Source organism: Quercus lobata, unplaced genomic scaffold (assembly GCF_001633185.2).
Source record: "Quercus lobata isolate SW786 unplaced genomic scaffold, ValleyOak3.0 Primary Assembly Scq3eQI_49, whole genome shotgun sequence".
Taxonomy (NCBI): Eukaryota; Viridiplantae; Streptophyta; class Magnoliopsida; order Fagales; family Fagaceae; genus Quercus; species Quercus lobata.
The window spans coordinates 15,127-39,494 of NW_022154709.1; the positions used below are offsets into that span (position 1 = coordinate 15,127).

Sequence of the window (24,368 nt, forward strand, 5' to 3'; positions counted from 1 at the left end):
AAAATGATGAAACCCAAATAGAGGATCCCGTTATTAATAGTATGGAAAAAAAAATTGATTGTTTCAATGGAAAACATTATGTGAAAAAGATAAAAATTTAGCTACAAAATTGGTAATAGCCTAAGGCTACAACATTACTCAATAAAATAAACATTACTGCATATTTTGAAAATCTGATCGTTGAATTGCATGTTCTCTACGCTCTTAATACACATTGATGATTCATTGGAAATCAGTAGGTTGAAAGTCTTGGGCGCTGATGATCTTAGGGCTTGAACCTGAAAATACAAATACTAAGTCAGAGGAGACCCGCCAAAAGTCCTCCGATGATAAAGTCAGTGGATTTGTGATTCCAAGTAAAAATGAAGTATTCTCTGAAAAGTGTCCGAATGAATACCTTTCTGTAGAAGAAACCTTATATAGTGTTTATCAGAGGCAGTTATCTCTCCAATCATTGTAGAGTTTGGAGAATTCGCAGGTAACTTCCATAACTACCAAGGAAGTTATATCTTTTGGGGTTCGTCTTCTAAAACCGTTAATTGAGGGAAGGATTTGTAGTCTTGGTAGGGAAACAAAAATAGTTCCAAGTATGTTTAAGACATAGTAAGCTCGTCCGACCAACTTTATGGATGAACAAGCTTACCTTTGGACGAGTAAGCCATATGCCATCTATCACTTCCTTAGGACGAGCTATATGGACGAGTATTGGAGTTGGAGCATTTTTATAACACCATCACACATATCAAATTTTGTGTCAATCGGATATTATTTACTATATGATCTATTAGCTTATATATTATGCATAATTTTAAACTACAAATTTTTTTAAACTCTGATGACATAGCTATTGATTTTTAATTTTCTATAAATTTCGTAAGTATAGAGAATATAAGAAGAAAATATAATCCAATGGTAGATTTATCAAAATGTACATCAAATAAAAAGACATTGAGTAAGGTTGTAACCTTAGGCTACAACCAATTTTATAGTTAAACTTTGTCAATGTGAAAATAGCTTTTTTGTATTTTTCTGTATTTTGTAATATGTAAAAAAATTTCAAAGTAAAATTATTCCTGAACTTTCCAAATTTAACTTGGCATGAGATATAGTTGTTTTCGCCAACATTTTTCTGGAAAATAACTCTATCCACGCGAAGCTATCTAATGCAAAGTTAAATAAGGAAAATCAAGAGATAATTTTCCAAATCATTTTAAGGTTCCTACCAAATATAAGAAAATAAGACATTTTTCTGTAAAAATGGTTTGTAGAAAATGGTTTTTAAAAAATGATAATCTCTAAACAAACAAAGCATTTGTAGAAAACAACTTTGTGTCTCTATCCCAAGTCAAGCTAAATAAGGAACGTCGTAAGATAGTTTTCTTTTAATTTTTTTTTTATATACTACCAAATATAAGATAACGAAAAAGATTATATTCACACAAGATTTACGATCGAAAAAAACGAAGCATTATAATTCAATTCATTATAATAACTTCACTTTCATTTGATTCATTTTTCTAATTTCAATTCAAATCTTCGGGTTATGAAGGGCACAATTCTAATGAAGAATAAATGAAATTTCAAAAGCTTACGTAACAACCGTAAATAAGCAAAGAAAAATCCAAAGACATTCATTTTATATTTGTTACAATTCTCCAAGACTTGCAATATACAATAAATGATAAAAATAAATAAAAAATTATAAGTGATATCTGTTTAATTGAAAGGCCAAATTTTAGATCAAATAAATTCCTGGTGTATTATAATTTGTTTAGAAAAAATATCAAACCTAATTTAATGAATTTGTGTAGTGTTTTAATGCTTTATAGAAAAGAAGGTGAGGTTTTCTTAATTTTAATTTAATTTTTGTGGAAGATGTTTGATTAATTTATATTAACATATTCTAAAATTATAAGTGTAGGGACACGATCTTAGTTAACCCGGTCCTGGATGGTCAGGCCTTGGCCCAAAAGGTCCCACACAATGAATTTTGTAAAGTATGGGCTGAATAACTTGGTTCCAATTGGTTTAAACGGTTCGTTGCATGTGCTTAGCAGATATGGAAACAAGGATGCAGAAAGTGGATGTGAAGGGGGAAATTTTATTCATGAGCATGCATTAGTACAATGAAACCTTGCTCCTCTGTCTCCTCTCTCCTTTTTTCTCCGTCCCCTCTCTTGAAGGACTCTTACATATTATATAGGCCCTCTTTTATCATCTGGGCCTTACACTTGTTGATCATCAAAACCCCTACTTGAGCACCTATCCCATCAGACGCCCTTACCAGTTCTTTGTGAGTTGCAGTGACCAAGGTAGCACTGTTCAGGGGTCTTCTCTTCATTAATGCGGCCAGGAGAGTAGTTGTGGTGCATTTAATGTGGTGGTGACAGCCTTTGCTGGGATATTTTGGGTCTCATTTCTTTTTACGTGTTTGGAGTGAGGGCTACAGTAGCTGGGATGCATCGTTGACCTGGACTTTGGAACGTCCGAGGAGGAATTACTCCTCGGATGTGTTCTCCTTGCTCCAGTGGGCCTGAGTAAGGATTCTGGGCCACGACGTCTTATCGGACAGAATGGTCCTCAGACGGGCCCAAGGCCCAGCCAATCTGTTATTCTGGGCCGGTCCCCACAATAAGTAATACTAAAAAGAAAATTAAAAAATATATACAATTATAACGATGATTTGGACAAATGTGAGATTTCAAAATTTATGCCACAACATTAAAAGAAGTCAACAATGTAAAAAAAAAAAAAAAATTATTTATATATATATATGTGTGTGTGTGTGTATGTATGTATGTATCTATATATTGGTATGAAATTTTCAAATGGTTCTATTAAAAAAAAAAATTGTTTTGTTTATGTCACTTTGATATATTTCAAGTGAATTCAACCTTATAACTCTTTATTAGAAACACTAGGAGGTCTAAAATTTATAAAATTTAAAAATCTTTATTGGATTTGAAATTTCTCAATTCTAAATTTATAAATTTATTATCTAGATGTGTTTCACACCTATGACTATTTGAAATTATAAAATTTAAAATCTATTGAGGTATGGCTAAAAATATCTAAACTATGAAGTTAGATGTTATTTTATATCAAAATACTTCAAAATTTAAGATCTTTGGTGGATTTGGCTAAATCCAAATCTTTGATTTTTTAAAAAAACTACCCAAAAAAAGGTATTTGAATTTTAATCATCCTAATTCAAATTCACTTGCCAAAATCTTGCTACTTGAACACACCATCATTGGAACGTTTTTTGTTTTTGACAACCCTATCCAAATTAATTAATCTATTTTAAGTTACATCCACCATATTATTCATCATTTTTCTGGGTATCTCATAGGCAATGAATGAAAGTTAGTAAAAAATTTGGGACACCACTCCTTTATATATAAGATAACAAAACTACTAATACTTCATGAGTGGAAAAAGAAGACTCATACATACACTACACACAAAATAAAACACTCATAGACATATTCATTTACTTTTTTTTTCTTGGTAAATTGAAATGCATTGTGATATCAACTCCATAATAACTATTCGTATTTAGCTTATTACACTGATTAATTTTTTATTTTTTAAAGAGTCCATTAATTTTTTATATAAACCGAGTACAAACCTCAGATTTTATATTTGCCAACAATAAACTTTACGAGTCAAACTATTTAAAACTCACCTCTTATTTTACCAAAATTTAAATAAACTAGTCGTAATGAATAATTACTTTAATTAAATTCTTAGTAAATGAAATCTAGTAGTATTTTTTTTCACAAACTCTATTGTTTAAAATTTTTTATTTTATAATGATGTATATCAACCGTAGACATGATAAATATTAACATTAACATCCACACACACGGAAAATTATTTATTATTTATTTATTTTTAAAATCACCCAAGTCCGACCATATACCAACAACACTTGTAGACCCCACAGATACAACAACACAATCGTACGGTCAAAAACTAACTGACACACTTCCACCGCCACACCCAAATAAAAAGACCAAAGAACCAAACACAGAAACCAACGGCCAAGATCCCATCAAACCTCGTATCTTTTATAAAATATCTTAAAGCCCGCGCCAGCGTAACCACCCACTGAATGCGCAACACGTGTCCTCTCTTCCCACAAAAACCAGTTACAACAACAAAAGAGAGAGAGAGATAGAGAGAGTAGTTTTATAGTTTAAAGTACTACGTTTCTTACTGACGTTGCGTGGGCCCCAATCTATTCACCAATACACACTTTCCTTATATAACTAATTCCACTACCTATTCTTATCAAAAAAAAAAAAAAAAAATTCCACTACCTATTATATAAAAAAAACACTACCAAAAAAAAAAACTTATTTAAAAAAAAAAAAAAAAAACTTCTTATTAGCTCAACTTACTCTTTTCTCTTCTCGCTCTCATTCTCTCTCTCTCTTCCTCAAAGAGAACAGGTTTTCTTTCTCTCTCTCTCTCTCTCTCTCTCTCAAAATTTTTGTTTTTGATTCTTTGTGTGTATATTTATATATATGTATATATTGTGTATATATACGTGTGTGTGTGTGTGTGTGTGTGTGTGTGAGATTAATAAAGTTTTAATTTTTGTGAAAAATTATGGTGGTGTGTGAAGGTGGGAATTTGTAGAGAAAGATCTGATGTACTTGCCGGGGGATCTCAACTATACACAAGATCATGATGGCCCTTGAAACCAAAGGTACCAAATTTTTGTTTGGTGAATTCGTTTTTGTTTTTTGATCTGACGGTTACTGCTCTGAATTCTCCTTGTGTCAGTGTAATTCTGACTCTTTGATTGGTTTGATTATGTTATTGTATGGTGGTGTGTAGAATGAAACTTTTAAGGAATGAAAGATGAAATTTTTATTTTGAGAATTAGTGTTTGTTTGAGGAAAAGGAGGAATTGGTGCCAGTGGCAGTGTTGGGATAATGATAATTGGTAGTAGTGAGTGATTGGTGAGGATGTGAGAAATAATTGTGATCTGGGTTTTGAATTTCGAGGTGTTTTGAGTAAATTCAAGTCGTTTTCGGGTTTGAATTTGCAACTTACAAGGTAGTGGTTGAGAGTGTGAATTTACATGTGGGAGGTATATGATAGAAAGTTTCATTCTTGGTTATCTTTTTGTTTCTAGAATGTGAAATTAGAGCTGAGAATCAAACCCAATTGACCAGTTGAGCCGGGGTGTATGCCATGGCTGGGGAAATTCTGAAGCCGAGCATTCTATCAAACAGTTTGGTTTTGTGAAACCTATCAACAACTTTTAGCTTAGATGTTCTTAAGAAGCCTTTTGTTTCATGTTTTCCCCTTGGCATTTGTATAATGGATATTTTTAATTGTAGTGGAGTGATGGTGTCTTAAAATCGTAGTGTGATTGAATAAATTTAGTTGAACAATGAACTTGAAGTGTAAATGAATTAAGGTGTTAATGAAGTTTTCTGTATTTGTCTTAGACTTGCTTCAATGAAGTTCTTAGTAGATCCTAATCCAAGTTAGAATTTCCTTGGGCAGTCTGAATGTTTGCTTGAGTCAAAAACATAGTTTTGTAGTGCAATTTATATCTACATATACAGCCATGATAGCTACTCTACTGCATGTGGTAGCAGATGATATAAGTTTGATTTTGAAGATGTTAACTTAGTATGTTAATTTCCTACAATTACTCATATTGACCTGCTTTGAGTTCTCAAGCAAACAAAAGGGTCTCTTTAGGTAGTCTTGGAACTACCAATTTCGGTTGAGGTTCCTCTTAGCGTATGGTCTGATGGTGCCTTGTTTCTTCTGTTTGTGCTCTTCTTAACATAATGTCTTGAGGGTCTTTATTTCTCTTTTTCTCTGTGTATAAGGTTGCATGACTTTTCATTCTAATCCTTCCCATATATATACTCTTCTTTAGTTGATTGGAAGCACATATTTAGCAAAAAAACAAAATTAAAAATAGCAAGAGAAAAAAGTGGACCCTGCTCTGTCATTTTTGTCCTTAGCAATCCAGCCAGATGATTTTGCTTTGATGAGTTTAAGTTATAAAAAATAAAATAAAATATAAATATAAACAAAGGAAGAAGAAGAAGATGACAGTGATCTGTTGAGTTTAATTTAGTTGATTGACCAATCCAGTCTGTGTCAAATTTTGAGCAAGAAATTCCTTTTGGAGCTTTCTTGAGAATTTCCATTAAAAGCATTTGCTTTATAGATTACTTTTTCTTTTTCTTTTTTTTTCAAAAAAAAAAAAAAAATGTTTTCTTGCATGTTTTTTCTTTTGTTTGATTATAAATTTATTGATGAAGATGGGGGTGGGGTTGTATATCTGTGGTTTACTCTCCAGAGTGGGTCCAAAAGGCCCTACCTTGGTGAGGTTCCATGTCATAAAAAAGAAAACAGTGATGGAGATGAGGATGTGGAACTCAAGTATTCCATTGAGCTCATGGATTCATAATCCACTAGGTACTTGTGTAAATTTCCAATAAAAAAGAGTGGACAAGAAGAACATGAGAGAAAAAAATCAACTAAAGAGAATGTTAAAAATGCAAATAATCAATAAAATCTGGCAAAAATGGAAAAAATAAATGTCCATAGATTGCATAGAACGTTCTGTTTTTTGTCTTGTAATTTATAACCAAAAGCCTCCTTTTTAACTTATTTATCACTTTCCAAAAACTACATCCTTTTAAAGCATTATTAATGAGATGTTGACATCTAATAAATCCGTGAATTTCTCTTTTGTGCTTTGTCCAATTCTTCTTATAGGAAAAACTTGAGTTGGTATTTTTTATTTAATTAGCTGTAAAATAAAAGGGGGCTTATTTATGGTTGATGCTAATGATATTCTATATCCTAATAAATTGTTTTCTGCTTCTTAATTCTTACCACAGAAACTATGCAAAGGAACTCTGAGGCATCCGTAAAATGCCTCCAGAGCCAGGGAATTCCTTACAACCCGCGTTGTAATGGGAATTCTATAGACAGCTTTACACAGCTTAAAAATGAAATAAGTACTCACCAAGGTGTGGATGTTGATCCAGACCGCCCATTGGGTGGTGGGTTTCTTGAGCCACCTAATGATTATTACAGCAAACCTACCTATCAACATGATTTTGGCACCTGGTCGACCTTCCAATTTGACTCTCACAAGGTGCCACAATGCCAAATCAATGCATTTGAGAGCCAGTTTTACCCATTTACTGTGGAGAATCAGTTCCCATATGTTCCAATTAATATGATTGCTCAAGGTCACCCCTATGATTTCCAATTTCAAGATTTTCAGTATTTTGTGGTCATAGACTTTGAGGCTACATGTGACAAGGATAGAAATCCCCATCCACAAGAGATAATAGAGTTTCCGTCTGTCATTGTGAGCAGTGTGACTGGCCAGCTGGAATCAAATTTTCAGACATATGTGCGGCCAACTTGCAATCAGCACCTGAGTGATTTTTGCAAGGATCTTACTGGTATTCAGCAATTTCAGGTTTGTTCTGAACTCACTCAAGAAGTGAACTCCAACTTCTTTTCTTAGACTTGTGATGAATTAACTGAATAGACAAGCATATGCTTTTCTTTGGAGAACCTTTTTTAATTATAGTTTAGTGTCTCATAAAATTTCTAGTTTCTAATTAGGGCATTGAGAAATATTTTGTGACATTAGCAATAACTGATATTGTCAATGGTAGTTTGGTTCTTACTTTATGTAGAAAGTTTAACTTCAGACTGGTGTAGCTATGTGTTTGTCTTTGATTTGTGGATTTTAGTATCTGGAGATTTGACAGATGGTTAAACATTGCTAAGAGTTCTGAGGAAAATATTTCCTCGATGAAGTGCTAATTTATGTTTTAGATCCCCATCCACCATCACACCAGCCTATTTACTGTCTTTGGAACTTTGGGGGAAATGTCAGTAGGACTGTATGCAGCCTATATTGGTAACAGCATTAGGTTTTGGTCTTTTTTCCAATCATAATCTAGGTCATTATATTTTTTTTTATATATATATATATATATATTAAAATCTATATATATATATATATATATATATTTTTTTTCCTAAAAGAGAGAAGAATTTTTATGCATGGATTCTGAAGTTGACCATGCTGATATGTGCTTTATTGGATCATGGTCTTAGATTTGTGTGCAACTTTACATTTATATAAGTGGAATATCAGCTGTTCATCGTGAAAAATATTCTCCAACTTTAATGTATGTTGATGTTGGGTGTCACTGTACATGGTAGTTGCTATCATGGATTTTATTTATTACTACTCCTTCCATCTCAAAAAAGATGATGTGGTTTTAGATGACTTGATGATTAATAAGTAAAAGTATCTGGATGCTGCTGCCTGAAACTGATGGAATATGTGACTAAATGATGGAAGAAATAGAAACTTGTTCAAGAACAATACTGGATTTCTATAACTTCAAAAAAAAAAAAAAAAAAAGAAGAAAATACTGGATTTCTATAATATATATACTGAACTGTGCCATGACCAGACTTCTCATATTTTCTGTCGTCTTACCTGTTTGCCTTTTTACATTTTAACTTTGTTCTTACTTTATTGTCTGGTGCCAGGTGGACAGAGGTGTGACTCTAAGTGAGGCTCTCCTTAGGCATGATAAATGGCTTGAGGAGAAGGGGATAAAGAACACCAATTTTGCTGTGGTGACATGGTCAAATTGGGATTGTCGGGTGATGCTGGAATCCGAGTGTCGATTCAAGAAGATTAGGAAGCCTCCTTATTTTAACCGGTAAATATTTATGCAGATAAATAAATATCGTTTATTTGAACTCTTGGCATGTGGATATCTTGTGATTCAGTTTCTCTGTTGGTGTTGTTTTCGTAGATGGATCAACTTGAAGGTTCCTTTCCATGAGGTTTTTGGTGGTGTGAGGTGCAATCTTAAGGAGGCAGTTGAGATGGCAGGATTGGTATGGCAGGGCCGTGCTCACTGTGGCCTGGATGATGCCAGAAACACTGCTCGCCTACTTGTGCTTCTAATGCGCAAGGGATTCAAATTCTCCATTACAAACTCTCTAATGTGGCAGACAACTGATCATTCATTGATGTGGAAGCAGTCCCCAGACCAAGTGTCCTTTTCCCCTAATCAACCCCAAAAACCGAAAGACATGCAGATTCCTATTTTCCAGCATCACCCTTATTGTTACTGTGGGGTGAAGAGCAGCAGAGCGACGATCAAGAAGCCAGGGCCAAAGCAAGGGTGCATTTTCTTTGGATGCGGGAACTGGACTGTCACTAGAGGAGCCCTCTGCCATTACTTCGAATGGGTTTCTCCCTGACCAGGAGTACGAGAAGATATCTCTCTCAATCTCTCATGGTCGTATCCTAAGTTTTCTAAACGTAAAAAAATGAAAAAAAAGAAGGGACAAGGTAGTGGGTTGTCTCCTAGTAGAAGCTTATGCCTTGCTGCTTGGTGAGGTTTTTTGCTTCATACAGAATACCATATAAATAGTTGGCTCATCTGCTTAATAGTGTGTCTCTGCTAAACACCAAAGTAGTCCTTTAAGAAATGGGAGCTCCAACCTGTAAAGCTGACTTATCGTTGACTGGACAACAATTGGGAATGGTGAGAAATGGGTAGTTAGGATGGTGCTTTTACATGCTCAGGCATGCTAAGTTATCTTAAATAATTTGAGAGGTAGGGACACTTATCTTAATGCATTTTCTAATGGGAATCAGTAGATCATCTGCTTGGCCTGGTTTGCTGCATGTCACTTGTTTGCTTTTAGATTCCTATTGCTGACTTGTCTTTGTTGTCCCATCTGTTCACTGTTCTAAATTGTTTGTTTCCCCTTTAGTGCTTTCTTTCAACAATGGTAACCTTTTGGATTTTACATGAAAGTTAACGTAGTGCTGGTTCTGAATTATTGTTATGTTGGAAAAAAATAAAACAAGGAATTCGATTTTTATTGTTTAGCACACTACCAACTTAAAAGTTACAAATATAAATTATTTTAAAATTTTCGCTACTACAGTTTTCTTTCATATCTCTAGATAGTGAATAATAATACTCTCTAAGGACTCGATAAGTTAAAAATACCATTTTTAAAAAAAACTTGTAGAAGCCTTAAAAAAATAAGACGAAGAAATAGGTGATTCTATTTCAAGTTACATCTGCCCCAAACTTTTTGCTGGTTTTAGTATCTCGTTATAATCTATAAAGCGGTGTATCTTCATTAACTCAAACTTTTTGCTGGAAAAGGTTTCTCTCCAAAGCCCTTCAAACTCTTTCTATATCTCTTTTATTAAATGTAAAATTTGAAAATATAATCATTGTATTGCATATTTTTATGCTCTTTAAAACGTATGTTAAATTTCATTCAAATTGAATGTTAGTTATTATTCTATCAATAAACTTATCTTTTATATATAATTTTTTACCACACAAACTTGAACACTGAAATGTTCTGTAGATTAAACTTTGTGAGTAGTGGCAGCCTTAGAGAACTCATAGAAAGCCTGAAACAACCGCAATTTAAAGCAATTATTTTTTTTCTTATCACAAGATATTTGTTCTATCAATTTACATTGTGAATGTAAATTTTCCATCTTCTCACTCAGTAATTAGTTTATGCATGTTGAATTGGTATTCTCAACAAAGAACAAATGATCTGCTCTCGACTTAACTTTGTTGCCTGAGTAGTGCCTGTTATCTCTTTAACTATGGGTGGGTTCTTGCCTGGATTACTAGGTAACAAGCCCATGATTGAGGAAGCACTATCATTTCAATCTTTTACGACTTGTTTGGATCGAGGGAGAGAGAGAGGAAGAAAGGGAGTAGAGTAGAATTGATCAAAAATTAGTCTAATTTCCAACCAACTCTATTTTACTTGGATTCTAGAATTAGTGCCCTTCCATTCCCCTTTTTTTGTGTTATGAATGATTTGAAAAGAGAAACAATGGAGTTTTTCATGATGTTGAACACTACTTAATATCCTCTTGGTTTTCTTTTTTATATTTTGGACTTGGATGAATTTAAGATTGAAGGTCCCTAGGACTGGGAGTACTTGGATACGCACACCTTATAAGCTAGCTCATCATTTGAAAATTCAAACCTTCTTGTTTATAACCCTTTTTTCTTATGGGAAGGGGGGTGGTGGGAAGGGCATGAGAGCGGTGTTCCGTTCCACAAGATGCCTACAGGCCAAGGCAACTGTGCATATTAATGTGCCATTCGGCTTTTCTCTGAGAGTAAAGGGGCAGCAAAAATAATGTGAATAATGTGAAAGGTTTAGCTGCTGGTATGTGCATACATAGGTTATACCTCCAAGATAATCAGGGAAGAGAAGTAAGCCCAAACATGGTTTTAGGGTCTGGCTGTTTACAATGACTGGACAAATTATGTCACACCAAATCCCATATGGAATAGGCACTAACAGGAGAAAGATTAACAATATACTTACAACCACAATAAGCAGAAAACAAATTTTATTAAATTAGTCAATTAGAGCCACTACATTTTTCAAGCTCCATACCTAACTTACATAAGCACATGGGGGTGGTGGCAGCCATTCTACAATAACTCACTGCTCACACAACACCCCATCATAAGCTAAACAAGTATAGATTAAATAAGTGAAGAAATGAGAGAAGAACAAGAATTTACAAAAAAGGACAGTAGCCCATTGAATCAGGAGTCAGGTTGCTCAGATTTCAGTGGTGCACCTGATGAGGATGCACAACTCCCATTTTGAAGGTAGAGGCTGTTGGCAACCATAGAATCACTAACCAAGCCAACGTCAACATCGTCAAAGTTTAGGGTGCCTCTAAGCTTCCGGGTACTAAAGAAAGAAGTAATTCAGATGAGGATATGGTCAATATAGTACAATAACGGGGAAACAGCCTCAAACCTTAGAAGTTGAAGCATATAGAAAAGCATACCCATTCAAGCGGTTATTGATGGCAGTCAGGTCTTTTGAAGGGCTCTGATATGCATGAGTACTTTCTCCAACGCAAGCATAATAGCTTTTCGAGCTATGTGATATCAGAGCATCCATCTGCAGACATAATTCAATTTTTATTAATTTTTTTTTTCAGCATAAGGAATCAATAACTAGTCCAAGGATGCTTAGCTCCTAATTTAAGAACAGGGTATTTGCTGATTCAAGTTCTTTTGATTCAAGTCTGCTTTGAGATCACAGTCACTGCATTATTATCACCAACATTTTATATTTTATATTTTTGGGTTTGGTCAAAGTATCAGCATCACAATCAACAGAGGAAGCTAAAAAATAATATTGATCCAAAGGAAATAAGTTATCACTGTTAGCATTCAATGTTGAATGAGAACAAGAAATGCATCACAGCATTTAGGTGGTCAAATATGTCATCAAGCACCCATAACAATTCCTTATTATGGATGCTTCATCATCAACATAACCTTTCTTTTTTATTTTAATAAATACATTTTTTTTGGAAGAAGAAAATATAGGTGAAGGTCAAATGCTACACTAAAAAATAAAAAAAGACATGAAAATCATCATCTCAGATTGTAGAGAGAGAGAGAGAGAGAGAGAGAGAGAGAGGACATTGATCAAATTCTATTAAAAGGACCCTCAACATCCACTGGAAACTCTGGTTTGAAGATCTCAAAAACACCAACTTTAGTCCAAGAAGTGGAATCTCAACACCCTCCACAAAAATACCATTTTGAACATACTCCTTCCTATAAAGAATTCATTGTGTAGAGCTTAAAATTTTTGTTCCAAGGAAATTGTAAGAAACACAAGTTCTACAGACTTATTTCCATGCCTAGCCTACAAATTTATTTGCCCATCAATGAGATATTAAATTAAGGGAAATTTCTACATAAAAAAGCAGTTGATTTGCTTTCTAATCATACCACCGAATTCATACAAATCTACACACCCCCTTAACAGTTAACTATGAAATATATATATATATATATATATATTTCATGTCCATTCAATTGGTAATTCTCACACCAAAATTAAGTGAAACAAAATCATCTTTTTGGGAGGGGGGGGTGGTGTCAAGGTTCCAACAAACTGAAAATGTAACGGAATTGCATAGTCAACCCTCTGATGAAAGATGCACATGAACTCAAATGTCAAATATCTAAAATGACTTCACATAACACATGAAGAATAATACTCATCACCAAATGCTTGTTGTCTTTTGCTAGAGGTGTGACTCATCAATATGTGAGGTCGACAAATTTGATCAAGAAGCAAAAGGAGCAAATATCCTACTAATAACACCTAAAGAAACATACAAGTACCTTAGATGATCGCAATGGAGAGACGTACACATTGTGTGTAGCTGATACTTTCTTCGGAGACATATCAGGGAGACTTGGAAAAGGAGATATTTTAGGCGATCCAGGACATTGAGCTAATCAGCCAAGAAAGACAAAAGAGGCATATCAGGCAATGACAAGCAGGATGGCATTTGCAATAAAATGAGCTTAACAATTACATATAAATTTGTAACAAAAGTATACCATCATTATTATTGTGGACTTCAGGAACTCGGTTAGTTTTTGTAGTTGCTCCAGCAGGGCCAAGCTCAACCAGCAGAGGCTTTACAGCGGGGATAAAAATTTCATTGTAAAATGTAATGATATCAACGTGATCTGGTCCTGTTTTCTGTTTCCAAACAGTTCGGGTGGTTAAACTTATCTAGAAAACTGACAACTAAAGAGTAGAGATTAGACCACATACCCCATTGCGCCGTGCAGATGACCAATCAACAAACACACTGCGAAAAACTTGAGGTTTACATTGTGGTTGCTTCCTATAGTTGTAAATAATTTCCCTAAAGGTCAGATTGAGTTGAGATATCTGCAGGCAAAAACAGGTCAAGGGTAAGATAAAAGAAGAATGATTGAACAGAAGTCCAAAAACTCTCATGAGTTCATCATAGCAAACCTTTGCAACTCCATAGAAACAACAAAGGATGATTTGGTCAATGTGATGGTTAAAAAATAGAGATGTCCGCTGACTTAGTATTTGTTGAAAAAGACAATACACATTCTCCCTAATCTGCTGAGACTGTTGTAGCCTTTCGACCATACCATTGATTCTGACAGCAGCCAACTTAGTAATCTAGAAGCACAAGTACACAACATTTAACTGTTAATGCATAACCAAAAAGAAAGTAAAGCAGCAGAGGAATTGAATGCTAACTAAGTCCAGAAAGTGAGGCCAGGTAGCAAACTCACCACAAGTACAATTAATGACTGGAACAGATGTTTACCATAATATTTCATTTGTAAATTTATAAAAATAGTGCAAAATTAAATGCAGACACAGAAAAATTAGCATAGGGACAAAAGTTTACAGAACACATTCACTTTTAGATTGTCTCCAAAATCCTCCACCACAGACCAGACAGATGGCTGACAGTTTGATCTACATGTCATCTACAGGAAGACTTCTGATCTTTCCACAGAAAAGCTTCAAATGGGATGGCTAAAAAAATTATTGGCCAGATAAAATATGCCCCCAAATGGATAGCTAGCCTCATAAGGTCTAATAAATATCATTTGTCAATCCCCTCCCTCAACAACAACACCCCCCCCCCCCCCCCACACACACACACACACAAAGAGTCCCCAACACAACATGGAGGAAAGGCGGAGAGACAAATTATCTCCAAAACCTTAGCCATATTCATGATACATCCATCTGGCAAGTTCTCTTAGACTCTTGAGTTAGTGTACAAAGCAATAATTTTCATCAGAATTGTGCTTAATACCTTGCTAAAGAATATATTGATTTCAGTTTCTGCACACGTCTCCCCTCCACCACTTGGATTTGGCCGTGTTGGACTGCACACATAAATATCCAAATGTAGAACCCTAGAGTTAGAGAATAGCCACAAATAAAATCATGCAAATAAATTAGATTCACCACTTCCTGCCTCCTGAGAATACATCTCTGTTAATTAGTACCTTGCAAACGCAGACTGCAAAGGAGGTGGTGGTGGCTTTGATTTAAGGTTACTGAAGGCCAGGAGGCGTTCCTTGACTGGTGATGTAAAGGAATTCCGCTCCACTAATACACTTCGATAGTCCGGGCATGATCTCTTTGGGGATCTGATATCCCCATTCTGACCTGAATAATAATTAGCTAATAGAGTAAGACGTTAATAAAATTGATATCACAATTTATTTCAACAAAATAAAGCTATTCCAACTACTTCTGCACATCCCAATGTGTCTCAGCTTGGTAGTAAGGCATAACCATTGTGGTAGATGCCATGAGTTTAACTCTTACATTTGCAACAACTACTTTTCATACACCATGATGAGTTATCATCCCTTCACAGTACAAGTTTTTTGATGTTAAGAACTTGTGCATTGCATATTATGTTACTTTGAGAAAAATATTGCAAAACTTAAAAAGGAGTAGAGAAACCATTACCTGGTGAAGTCTCATGCTTCTGCAAAGAAGGGAAGGGAGGAATCCCTCCAGAAATAAATTTAGAATTCATGTTAATGTGCATGCAAATTGCATCCAAAGGTGGCATTGGTTCTGCCAATAGTCCAAGACGGTTTATTTCTGCGGAGAGGTTAGGCCTTGCAACTGTCAAAGAATTATACATGGAGGACCCCTTTTCCCATACCATACTCTCCAAAAGTCGTTCTTCTAATGAATTCAGATGCCGCCTCAATTCTCTCGGGAGGGATTCCTCATGTCTAATGAAACTTTCGATGACCTTGCTAAGATCAAAAGCTGTAATGCCAGTCCTCTCCAACACCGCAGGAAACAACATTGTAACAGTCTTATGTGTTGCCAGGACTAGTTCAGCAGAACAGGCGAGCATACATCTATGGAACCTCTCATTAGTCAATAGAGCTGTCAAATTACTTGCATGCAATATTTGGGCCTCTGCTCTACAAATTGCTTCCAATACCCTATAATATAACTTGAGTGCTTCAAATTTTCGTTGTTCTGCCCAGATACTGTCCATGAGATTTGCAGATTGCAGGTTTGTAGACATACAATGCTCTCCCTGAGCAGTACTTGGAAATGTAGCAAACAATATTATTTTTGCCCTTGTATCTACTTCCTCAGTTAAATCCCTATCACAAGATGCCAGGAAACGCTTCAGCTCTGCTGAGGGCTTTGGTGGAAGTGGTGAAATGACAGTACGAAGCCACTTTGCAGTTGTCATTGCTGTGCTTACAGGCGTAGCTACCATCTTTGAATTAGAAACCCCCATATTTCCATTTGCATGAGATGCAGGAGAGCGCTGAGGAGAGAGTGGACTTGTAATCGTCTTAGCAGGTGAGGCTATCGAATCAAATTTCCTCTGAACAAAATAATAAACATCAATATTGAACATATTTTCTTCCACACAAATACTCAAATTGACATCATTTGCACACACATTCTTCATTGAAAACATACCTTCACACCACTTATATTCACAGAACCTCCTGACAAGCTCCCTGAACCAAGCAAGCTGTCCTCATCATTAATGAAAACCCTCTCATCCAGTTCGGCCTTACTACGAATTGCACCATCATAATCCTTTTCTAAAATACCTAAACTGGATGACAAAGATGAGTCCTCCAGTAGATCTTCAAAATATGTCAAACCATCTGCATGGGTCAAAATTTCAGAAGCGTCTCCTAAATTATAAAATCAATAGTTATAATATATATATGTGTGTGTGTGTGTACCTGTGTCGATATTCTCCAAGTTTCCAATTCTACACTCAGATGCTGGTTGAGGCTTTTTACTCAAGATATCTGCTATTAAATTATTGGCCTTTTCCATTATTTTCCTCAACTCATCTTCTGATGTTTGATATTTGTTGCAAAGTGATGCGAGGATGTCTACACCTTTGCCGTCTTTCTTAACTGAACCACACATTAACACAATCAGTACAGATGATGAAGGAAAATAAGGGATCAGATAGCCACAAATCATGTAAAAAATAGACATCTCTTCTGAAAAAGAAGAAGAAATCATCTAACAAAATCTGCTAAAAGGGATAAATAAGGAATTACCAAATAGTTGAGAATCATCAAATTTGAAATTTCGGAAGCGAACAGGAACATGAATAATTAAGATAGCCTGTTACAGATTTCAATAAGCAGTAAGAAAACACTCTTATTGGAAATGTTGTTTCTACATTACCACACAATCTTCTAAAAAGGTAAAAAGTATAGCCAAAAATTATTATCAACATGGTCAAATTGTCAACCATAATGTACAATATACAAAATCTTTAGCCTTAATTGTTTTCTAATCCTCCATCTATGACGTTGGCTCATGTTGCCACACAATCTAACGACAGCAAAACTGTCATCTCCTAAGCTTCAGAATAGCAACATTTAAAATAAGACACATAACATTTCATGCCTCTAACCAGAACAACATCCCAAAACTTTACTAAGCAATGGAATTGAGTAAAGCAGAAAAATGACTTACCAATATGGAAACCAAACCATTCATGCAAGTCACCAAGTCCTTAAAACGGCTGAACGCATGTACGCGGAGTGCCAGAAAAAGCAACCATCCAAAACGGTGGTAGTCTGAGACATAGCCAGATGCACTAGCAACAGCAGACTGCTTATCAACATTTGCTTCAGTTGTCAAGAAAAATTCCCGGATTGCACGTTTGTAGGACCTTGAATTATTAATGTGAAGATAATTATGCCATTTATGCACAAACTCAAAAAATTATTAAGAGAGAAAGTACTGAAAAACACAGTTGTGTATTGCAATAATAGAAAGTTTCATCATATGCACAGTGAAATTCAGATGCAGAAATAGAATAATACTTTTAACATATAAGAATAAAAAAAATATCACTAGAGCTGTTGAGTTCCTCCAAAGTAATTAGTGGAGCTCAAAGAAAAGTCAACAGCTTTACAAAATCCAATCTTTGACACAAAATTGTCTCCATATACCAAGCAAGTACCACCATGTGGCCACCACTGCCCTACACAACCTATTGCCACCTTAACACAGTTTGCCAACCCAATCTACCATGGCAAACAATGGCAATCATCAATGCGCACTACCACCAAAAGCATTAATTTCAATATGGACACTCAATACTTCAGCACACACATCATGACTACTAAAATACACAAATAAAACTAAAGAGATTTGCATGATCTCCACTAACAAAAGAGCTTCTGGAAGTAGCTGTATTAAATTGCATCCTGGGCTCATCCTTCTTGCATACAGTATATAACAGTAAAACCAACTCAAGCAAAAAGAAAGGGATTAAAACAGAAACATGTGGTGTACTCAATGGAGAAGGCAAAATCTTAAACAAAAAGTCAATTGATGATGCAGCAGATACTAAAGTCATTACTTAAAATAAAAGATGCAAAAGAAAAGATACGCACTGGCTTAGTAGACTCAAGTGCACAAAATTGGCCTGCATCTCTTTTGCCTGATCGGATAAAAATGAAAACAAAACCATGAATAGAAGCCCAAATAAACAGACACATATTTACACTATTTTTTTAATTATAGGCATAAATTACTGTCACACCAATACCTCTAGTCTGTTCTCCCAATCTGCACCATATATATTACTCAAAGTTGGACCAGCCTTAACAACAAACTGAGGAAGCTCCTTGAAGAAGTCCACAATGCTATGAAAAACAAAAATATGAGGATGACCCCGAAACACAAAAAAGCAATCGATCACAAAATAAAGGAAATTTGAATAAACATACTTCAGCTTCGCAGCTCTCAATATCTGGCATAACGTATATCCATTATCATCAGACCCTTGCTTCTTCTCACTTAGCCTTTTAATAGAAAACAGAATAAAAGCAAACCAAAACCTTTCTGCTTCATCAACCTGGTACAGACAAAACACAATTCTGTTAGTTCACATAAAGACCTTTCCTCACCTTATCTTCACATTTATGGGACAATACAAACCAATAACACATACCGTTCCGTTGCCAAAAGCTGAAACATTAGTCTGTAAAAGGTGTTTGGTTTCTTTCAACAGCTTCATAGCTTGTGTGCAAGTGTTCTCATCCAACGACATTCCATTCTGTCATCAAAACCCATATTAAATTCACAGAAAGCCCACATTTTTTTTAATAACATAAAAATATAGAACCAACCCGCCAAACCCAAATTTAAATATAACATTACTAACAAGGAATGAAGAGAAAAATAAACCTTGCAAGCCTAAATTCACAGAAAACTCACTTTTCGCTTATAAAAACTGAGTAATGCCAGGGAAAGCAAGCAGTAAAAACTAAAAACAAATAAAGAATTGAACCGCGCAAACCTCAATTTAAACGCATACAATGAAATATAACATTGATAACAATGAACAAGAGAATAAATAAATTAAAAAAAAAAAAAAAAAACCTTGCAGTAGTCGGAGAATCGAGCTTCAGATGGGTCGACAGTAGCCGCCGCGCTATCTGTTTGTGAATTGTTGGCCGATGCTGCTTCCGAAGGCTTAGCATCTTCCATCTTCTCCAATGCAGCTGGACTCATCCAAACCCTAGCTGATTCAATCCATCACAATAACGCACCAATTTCAAATCTTTCACAAATAATTATAAAAAAAGAAAAAGAAAAAAGAAAAAGAAAAAGCTAATATCACTTAAAAACTTAAATTTCCAAAGTCAATATTCTGAGTCCACAAAACCCTTAAAAACCAAACCTCATCATCCAAATTCAAAAAAAAAAAAAAAAAAAATTTACGGAATTTCTAAAATTAAAAGTTAAAGTATGTAAAAAAAAAAAAATAAAGCAAATTTTAAAAAACAAAGAAAATACTTTCTAATTATTAAAAAAAAAATCACATTGAAGAAAAATAGTATTAACAAGACTGAGATTTTAACGAACAAAAAATTGAAAAAAAAAAAAAAAACTTACGAATTTGGTATAGATCTGGTGGATCTCTCTGACCTAAACTGTAGGTATGAAGAATGAAGATACGAAGGCGTTTTTGTTCAGATCGAAACCAGAAATAGGGATTTTTGGGTTTCTGTTTCTCTCTCGCACACACTCTCTTTCTTCAGTTCTCTCTGAACCCTATCTATCTTTTTTATTTTTATTTTTTTTCCCTCTAAATTTTCTCTCTCTTCGTTTCTTTCTCTCTCATCTATTTTAGGGGTTTTTTTTATTGGGGAAACCCTCTCGTGTGGGTTGGTCTCGCGCGGGAAAAAATCCACACATGGATGATGCTTATCAGTTATCATCATCATCATCATGGCCGACATTCATACATGCATGAGTTGCCCAATAGGGTTCTGACACGTCATGGTAGTTTGAAGGTTAGGTTTTTTCTCTTTTGTTTTGGTTTCTTTAGTCTCTCTTATTTACCGCCAAAATTTTCTCCGTTATGGAGAGGGAGAGTGTGTTATTGAAGTCTATCGTTACGGCGAGGATGACGGTGACTAACGGAAGTTTTTTGGGCTTGAAGTTGGAAAAAGCCCTTTGGTTATGAACTTAGTCTGGGTATGTGAAAAGGGGGCCCAGCCCAAACTTGTGTGAGCAATGGGGCCCAATAGGGTCGGTGCCCTTTTTTTTCTTTTTATTTTTAGAGAATCTCTAAATTCCCCTTGAGTTTCTTATTTGTAGATAGTCAAGTCCAGAATTCCAAATGTATGATAAATAAAGGCTAAGAGTGATTTAACAAGAAATAAATCAAAACTACAATAATAAAGATGCTAAAATACACTTTGAACTTTAAGCCTGAAACTTTGACCCATAAACAACTAGAAGAGGCAATTGAGTGAGTTCGTGAGAGGGAAAGGGAAAGTTCCTCTATAATAGTATTTCCACCCCCCAAGCTTTAGAATAGTGAGAATCTTTGTTGGTTGAATGAGTTTTTACTCTAAAGTTTCAACTCTAAAGATAAAATGTGGCTAATTTATTTTGAATTGATGAAGGGGGGTTTATAGTAAGTATTGGGTGTGTTTAATTACTGGTTTTTAGCTAATGGCTGAGGCTTTGGACCTTTATGGCCTGTTTGGAAGTTTTGAGAGGAAGGAGAGTAGAGGGGAGTAGAGGGGAGGAGAGTAGAGGGGAATGATTCCCCTCCACCTTATTTGGATGTTTTTAAAATTAGTAAGGGGGAAGAAAGTAATTAGCCATTCCCCTTATTTGGATGTTTTAAAAATTAGAATGGAGAGGAGAGGAAATGATTAAAATAGACAAATTTACCCCTATTTGAAAATGAACTTGCAACATTGATTTATGATTAATTTGTTAGTATTTTTTTTTTTTTGATAATTTTTTTATGTGAATTAAATAATCAACATTAGTATATGATTAAATATTTTTTCTCCTTTTTTATTATATTAAAAAAAACCATCTTTAATTGATAATAATTAAAATAAGAAAAAAAAATGTTTGGTTTGTTTTTTTACTGAAAAAATCAACAAAATATTGAATTTTGACTATTTCAATAATCACAGCCATCCCACCAGGTTGAATATTACGGCAAGGGCTTACAATGACATTGAAGCATGAGAGTTTTGGTTAATAAAAAATATCTATTCTTTATTTTTAGAATCAATTGAATGGTATCTCAAATAAGAAAAATCTGAAATAATAAGCTTTGAAATTACTTTTAACTGTACTATCTAGACCACACAACCAAGAATAAAATGCAATCATATCTTATATTCTTATGGAATAAATAAATTGTTATCCATTTATTCCCCTGTGTTTTCATAGTGTCTCAAACCATCACTCTTCCTTTTAGTATACACACAATACACAACATAAATAACTGAAAATCCAATAGTGCTAATGCTGATATAGCTGCTATTAACGTAAGAAAAAGAGCACATTGGTGGGCTCTTAAAGCCTCACTGTAGAAGCCTAGAGCGCAAGAGCTTGCGGTGATGTGATCCTCCTCCTTAGGTGCTCAGCAATAATGAAGGCAAGCTCAAGAGATTGTGAGCATTGGCAATACAACCAATTTTTGAATCAAAGGCCTCATATGTCATTGTATCATGCCTGACAACTAAGAAGTGAAAAGCATAAAAATGAATGTAAGCAGACAAAGTTTTCAAGCCACTGAAAAAAGGACACTGTTACAATGAGCTATGACCATTTTTTTTTCTTATAAAATGCAAACAAAAACATTGAATTAACAAAAACACTGTTACAATGAGCTATGACAATGTAAGCAGACAAAGTTTTCAAATTGACAAGCTCTGTATCCAAACTTGGTCCACCAATACCAATTCTTGCCACTATTTTTTTTTTCTTTCTGGTTTCGGGACAAGAAATTTCAAAAAGAAAAAATAATTTCAATACATTATCAACAACCAAAAAAAAAAAAAATCACAAAAAAGGCTCATAATCACAATACCAACACAAAACCATACACGTACACAAATCTTTCAGCATAATACAATTGTTCTGAAATTGCAAACAAATACTTTTTTTTTTAATAAAATGCAAACAAAAACATTGAATTAACATCAAACTCAAGGACTGTTTGAGAAGGAAGTTTAGGAGCTAGACTGACACTCTGACAGTGACCTTGAAGACTCCTGTAAGAGCATTCAATAGCTCCTCTACTTCTGTTTCATTACTGGCTCACTAAATTACTTATAAAAGGCACATAGTTGGTATCAGATTTGAGACATAACATTTTACTAATGGCAAAGTTCCTTCAAGTCACCATGATGGAAATTTTGCAGCTCACAAACTAGCAATTTGGGCAGAAAACTACAAAATGGGAGCTTCCCATTTTATGAGTACTGTTAATGGTTATATGCACCTCATGCTCATAGCTTTCATTTCAATCCGATCTTTAGGATTTACTATTCCCAATATAAGCACGCAATAACAGTTGAAAGCCTGGATAATTGGAATTTTGGATTACCATAATTGGTTTGTTGAAATGCTAATCACACACACACACACACTTATCAAATCAAATATCACATGCATTAGAAAAAATGTGCCAAAGACCAAATATTAGACAGAACCATTCAAATCTTTGAGTAGCCAAACTCAACCATATGACCATATACACTTAACAAATCATTAACAAACCTTTTTCTGTGAAACATAAACTTGTATTTTCATTGAATTCTTTTTATCAAACACTTTAACCCTAAAACCAGATTCTGATTATAGACACAAAGAATTGTCTCATCTTTACAAGAATCAGCGTCAAGAAAATGCAATCGATTTTTGTTCTATTACTGCAAAAGCCAAAGCAAGAAAGCAAAGACCAAGAAAGACCCAGCTCTCACGAAACTAGTTTGGTGATTGATGATTCCATTGCACCCACACCCAGAGAACTCGATCTTGTACTTCTTGGTCATATTCGGATACACTAAGCTATAAACACTAAGCTATTATTTATGCAAGTTCACAATCTAGACTCACTCAAGCACCTTATCAAACACGTTATGAGCAATACTTTGAGACTTTAAATTTTTTTAAAAAAGGCCCTCAAATCCGAAACCCACCCACAAATAACATGTTATTACCCCATAAAATCACAATTAATAAGAAATTACCCAATAAAATCACAATTTTAAGAACATAGTTATTTGATTCAACTTAAAAGAAACCCATGAAATAGAAATTAAAAATAGAGTTTACCTTTGTGAGAGAATGGTAGGCGTGAGAGACAGTGAAGAAGTTGTGAGAGAGAGAGAGAGCCAGTGTAAGTTGAGAGAGCCGAGAGAGCTTGAGTGCCGAGAGAGCTTGAGAGAACACAGAGGGCTTGAGAGAACTGAGACCTTGAGGGTTACAGTGTTTTTTTTTTTTTTTTTAACGTTGAAATGCCTTGTAATTTTTTTAATATAATAAGGGTAGATTAGGTAATTTACATATTTAATAATTTATGTGCTCTACTCTCCCTCCAAATCTCTCCAATTTGGGGGAATTAAAAATGAAGGGTTGGAGGTAGTTGAAACCCCTCCAAACTCCTCCCCCTCCTTCCTTAAAAAACTTCTAAACAAAGTAAATAAATTACTCTCCTTCCCTCTACTCTATTCCCCCTCCTTTTTTTAACATCCAAACAGGCCATTAAGATGTTGAATAAGGGTAATGTTTTAGTTAGCCTTTGCTTGGATAAAGCCATAACATGCTTTAATCACAATTAGGGAAATGTTTTGACCAATTCTGATTAGGTGTTCTTCCCCAACCATTTCAATTCATTGGGAAGATGTTCATAGTGGTGTCCAACAGCCAAGTTTAGCCAAGGGTGCCAGCCAAGCTTTAAAGGCTAAAATAGGTTGGTCAAAATGTTCAGCCACACACAGCAAAAGCTAAAAACCTCCGATTGGGTGAAAATTTCGGGTATTAGACCCTTTTCATAAGCCTTAGGTGATGCAAATGTCCCTAGCCCACTTTACAACACGTATGACTTGGGCTCTTGCAAAAGACATAAAGAAAAGTC

At 34.8% G+C, this 24,368-nt stretch overlaps 2 protein-coding genes across 6 annotated transcripts; one reads left to right on the forward strand and one right to left on the reverse strand.

The window, feature by feature from the left end:
* The first annotated feature begins 4,370 nt into the window (after positions 1-4,370).
* LOC115973011 (ERI1 exoribonuclease 2-like) lies at positions 4,371-9,731 on the forward strand. The gene is made up of 5 exons (XM_031093249.1): positions 4,371-4,457; positions 4,634-4,717; positions 6,889-7,481; positions 8,576-8,751; positions 8,848-9,731. The coding sequence occupies exons 2-5, from the start codon at positions 4,696-4,698 to the stop codon at positions 9,299-9,301; spliced, it is 1,245 nt and encodes a 414-aa protein (XP_030949109.1). The 5' UTR covers positions 4,371-4,457; positions 4,634-4,695; the 3' UTR covers positions 9,302-9,731.
* Positions 9,732-11,371: 1,640 nt separating this feature from the next.
* On the reverse strand, positions 11,372-20,111 carry LOC115973000 (retinoblastoma-related protein-like). Of its 5 annotated transcripts, none has more exons than XM_031093214.1 (19): positions 19,898-20,111; positions 19,349-19,491; positions 18,918-19,022; positions 18,694-18,821; positions 18,513-18,609; positions 18,358-18,404; positions 17,429-17,627; positions 17,005-17,071; positions 16,675-16,854; positions 16,400-16,593; positions 15,410-16,301; positions 14,938-15,115; positions 14,742-14,814; positions 13,913-14,089; positions 13,706-13,825; positions 13,486-13,630; positions 13,264-13,376; positions 11,904-12,019; positions 11,372-11,803 (listed from the first exon to the last, which is right to left on the reverse strand). In XM_031093214.1, the coding sequence occupies exons 2-19, from the start codon at positions 19,478-19,480 to the stop codon at positions 11,653-11,655; spliced, it is 3,114 nt and encodes a 1,037-aa protein (XP_030949074.1). In that variant the 5' UTR covers positions 19,481-19,491; positions 19,898-20,111; the 3' UTR covers positions 11,372-11,652. The 5 variants fall into 5 exon arrangements, with proteins under 5 accessions (XP_030949074.1, XP_030949072.1, XP_030949071.1 ...); XM_031093212.1 differs by having other exon boundaries at positions 19,349-19,487; positions 19,865-20,111; XM_031093211.1 differs by having other exon boundaries at positions 19,865-20,111.
* Positions 20,112-24,368: the final 4,257 nt, after the last annotated feature.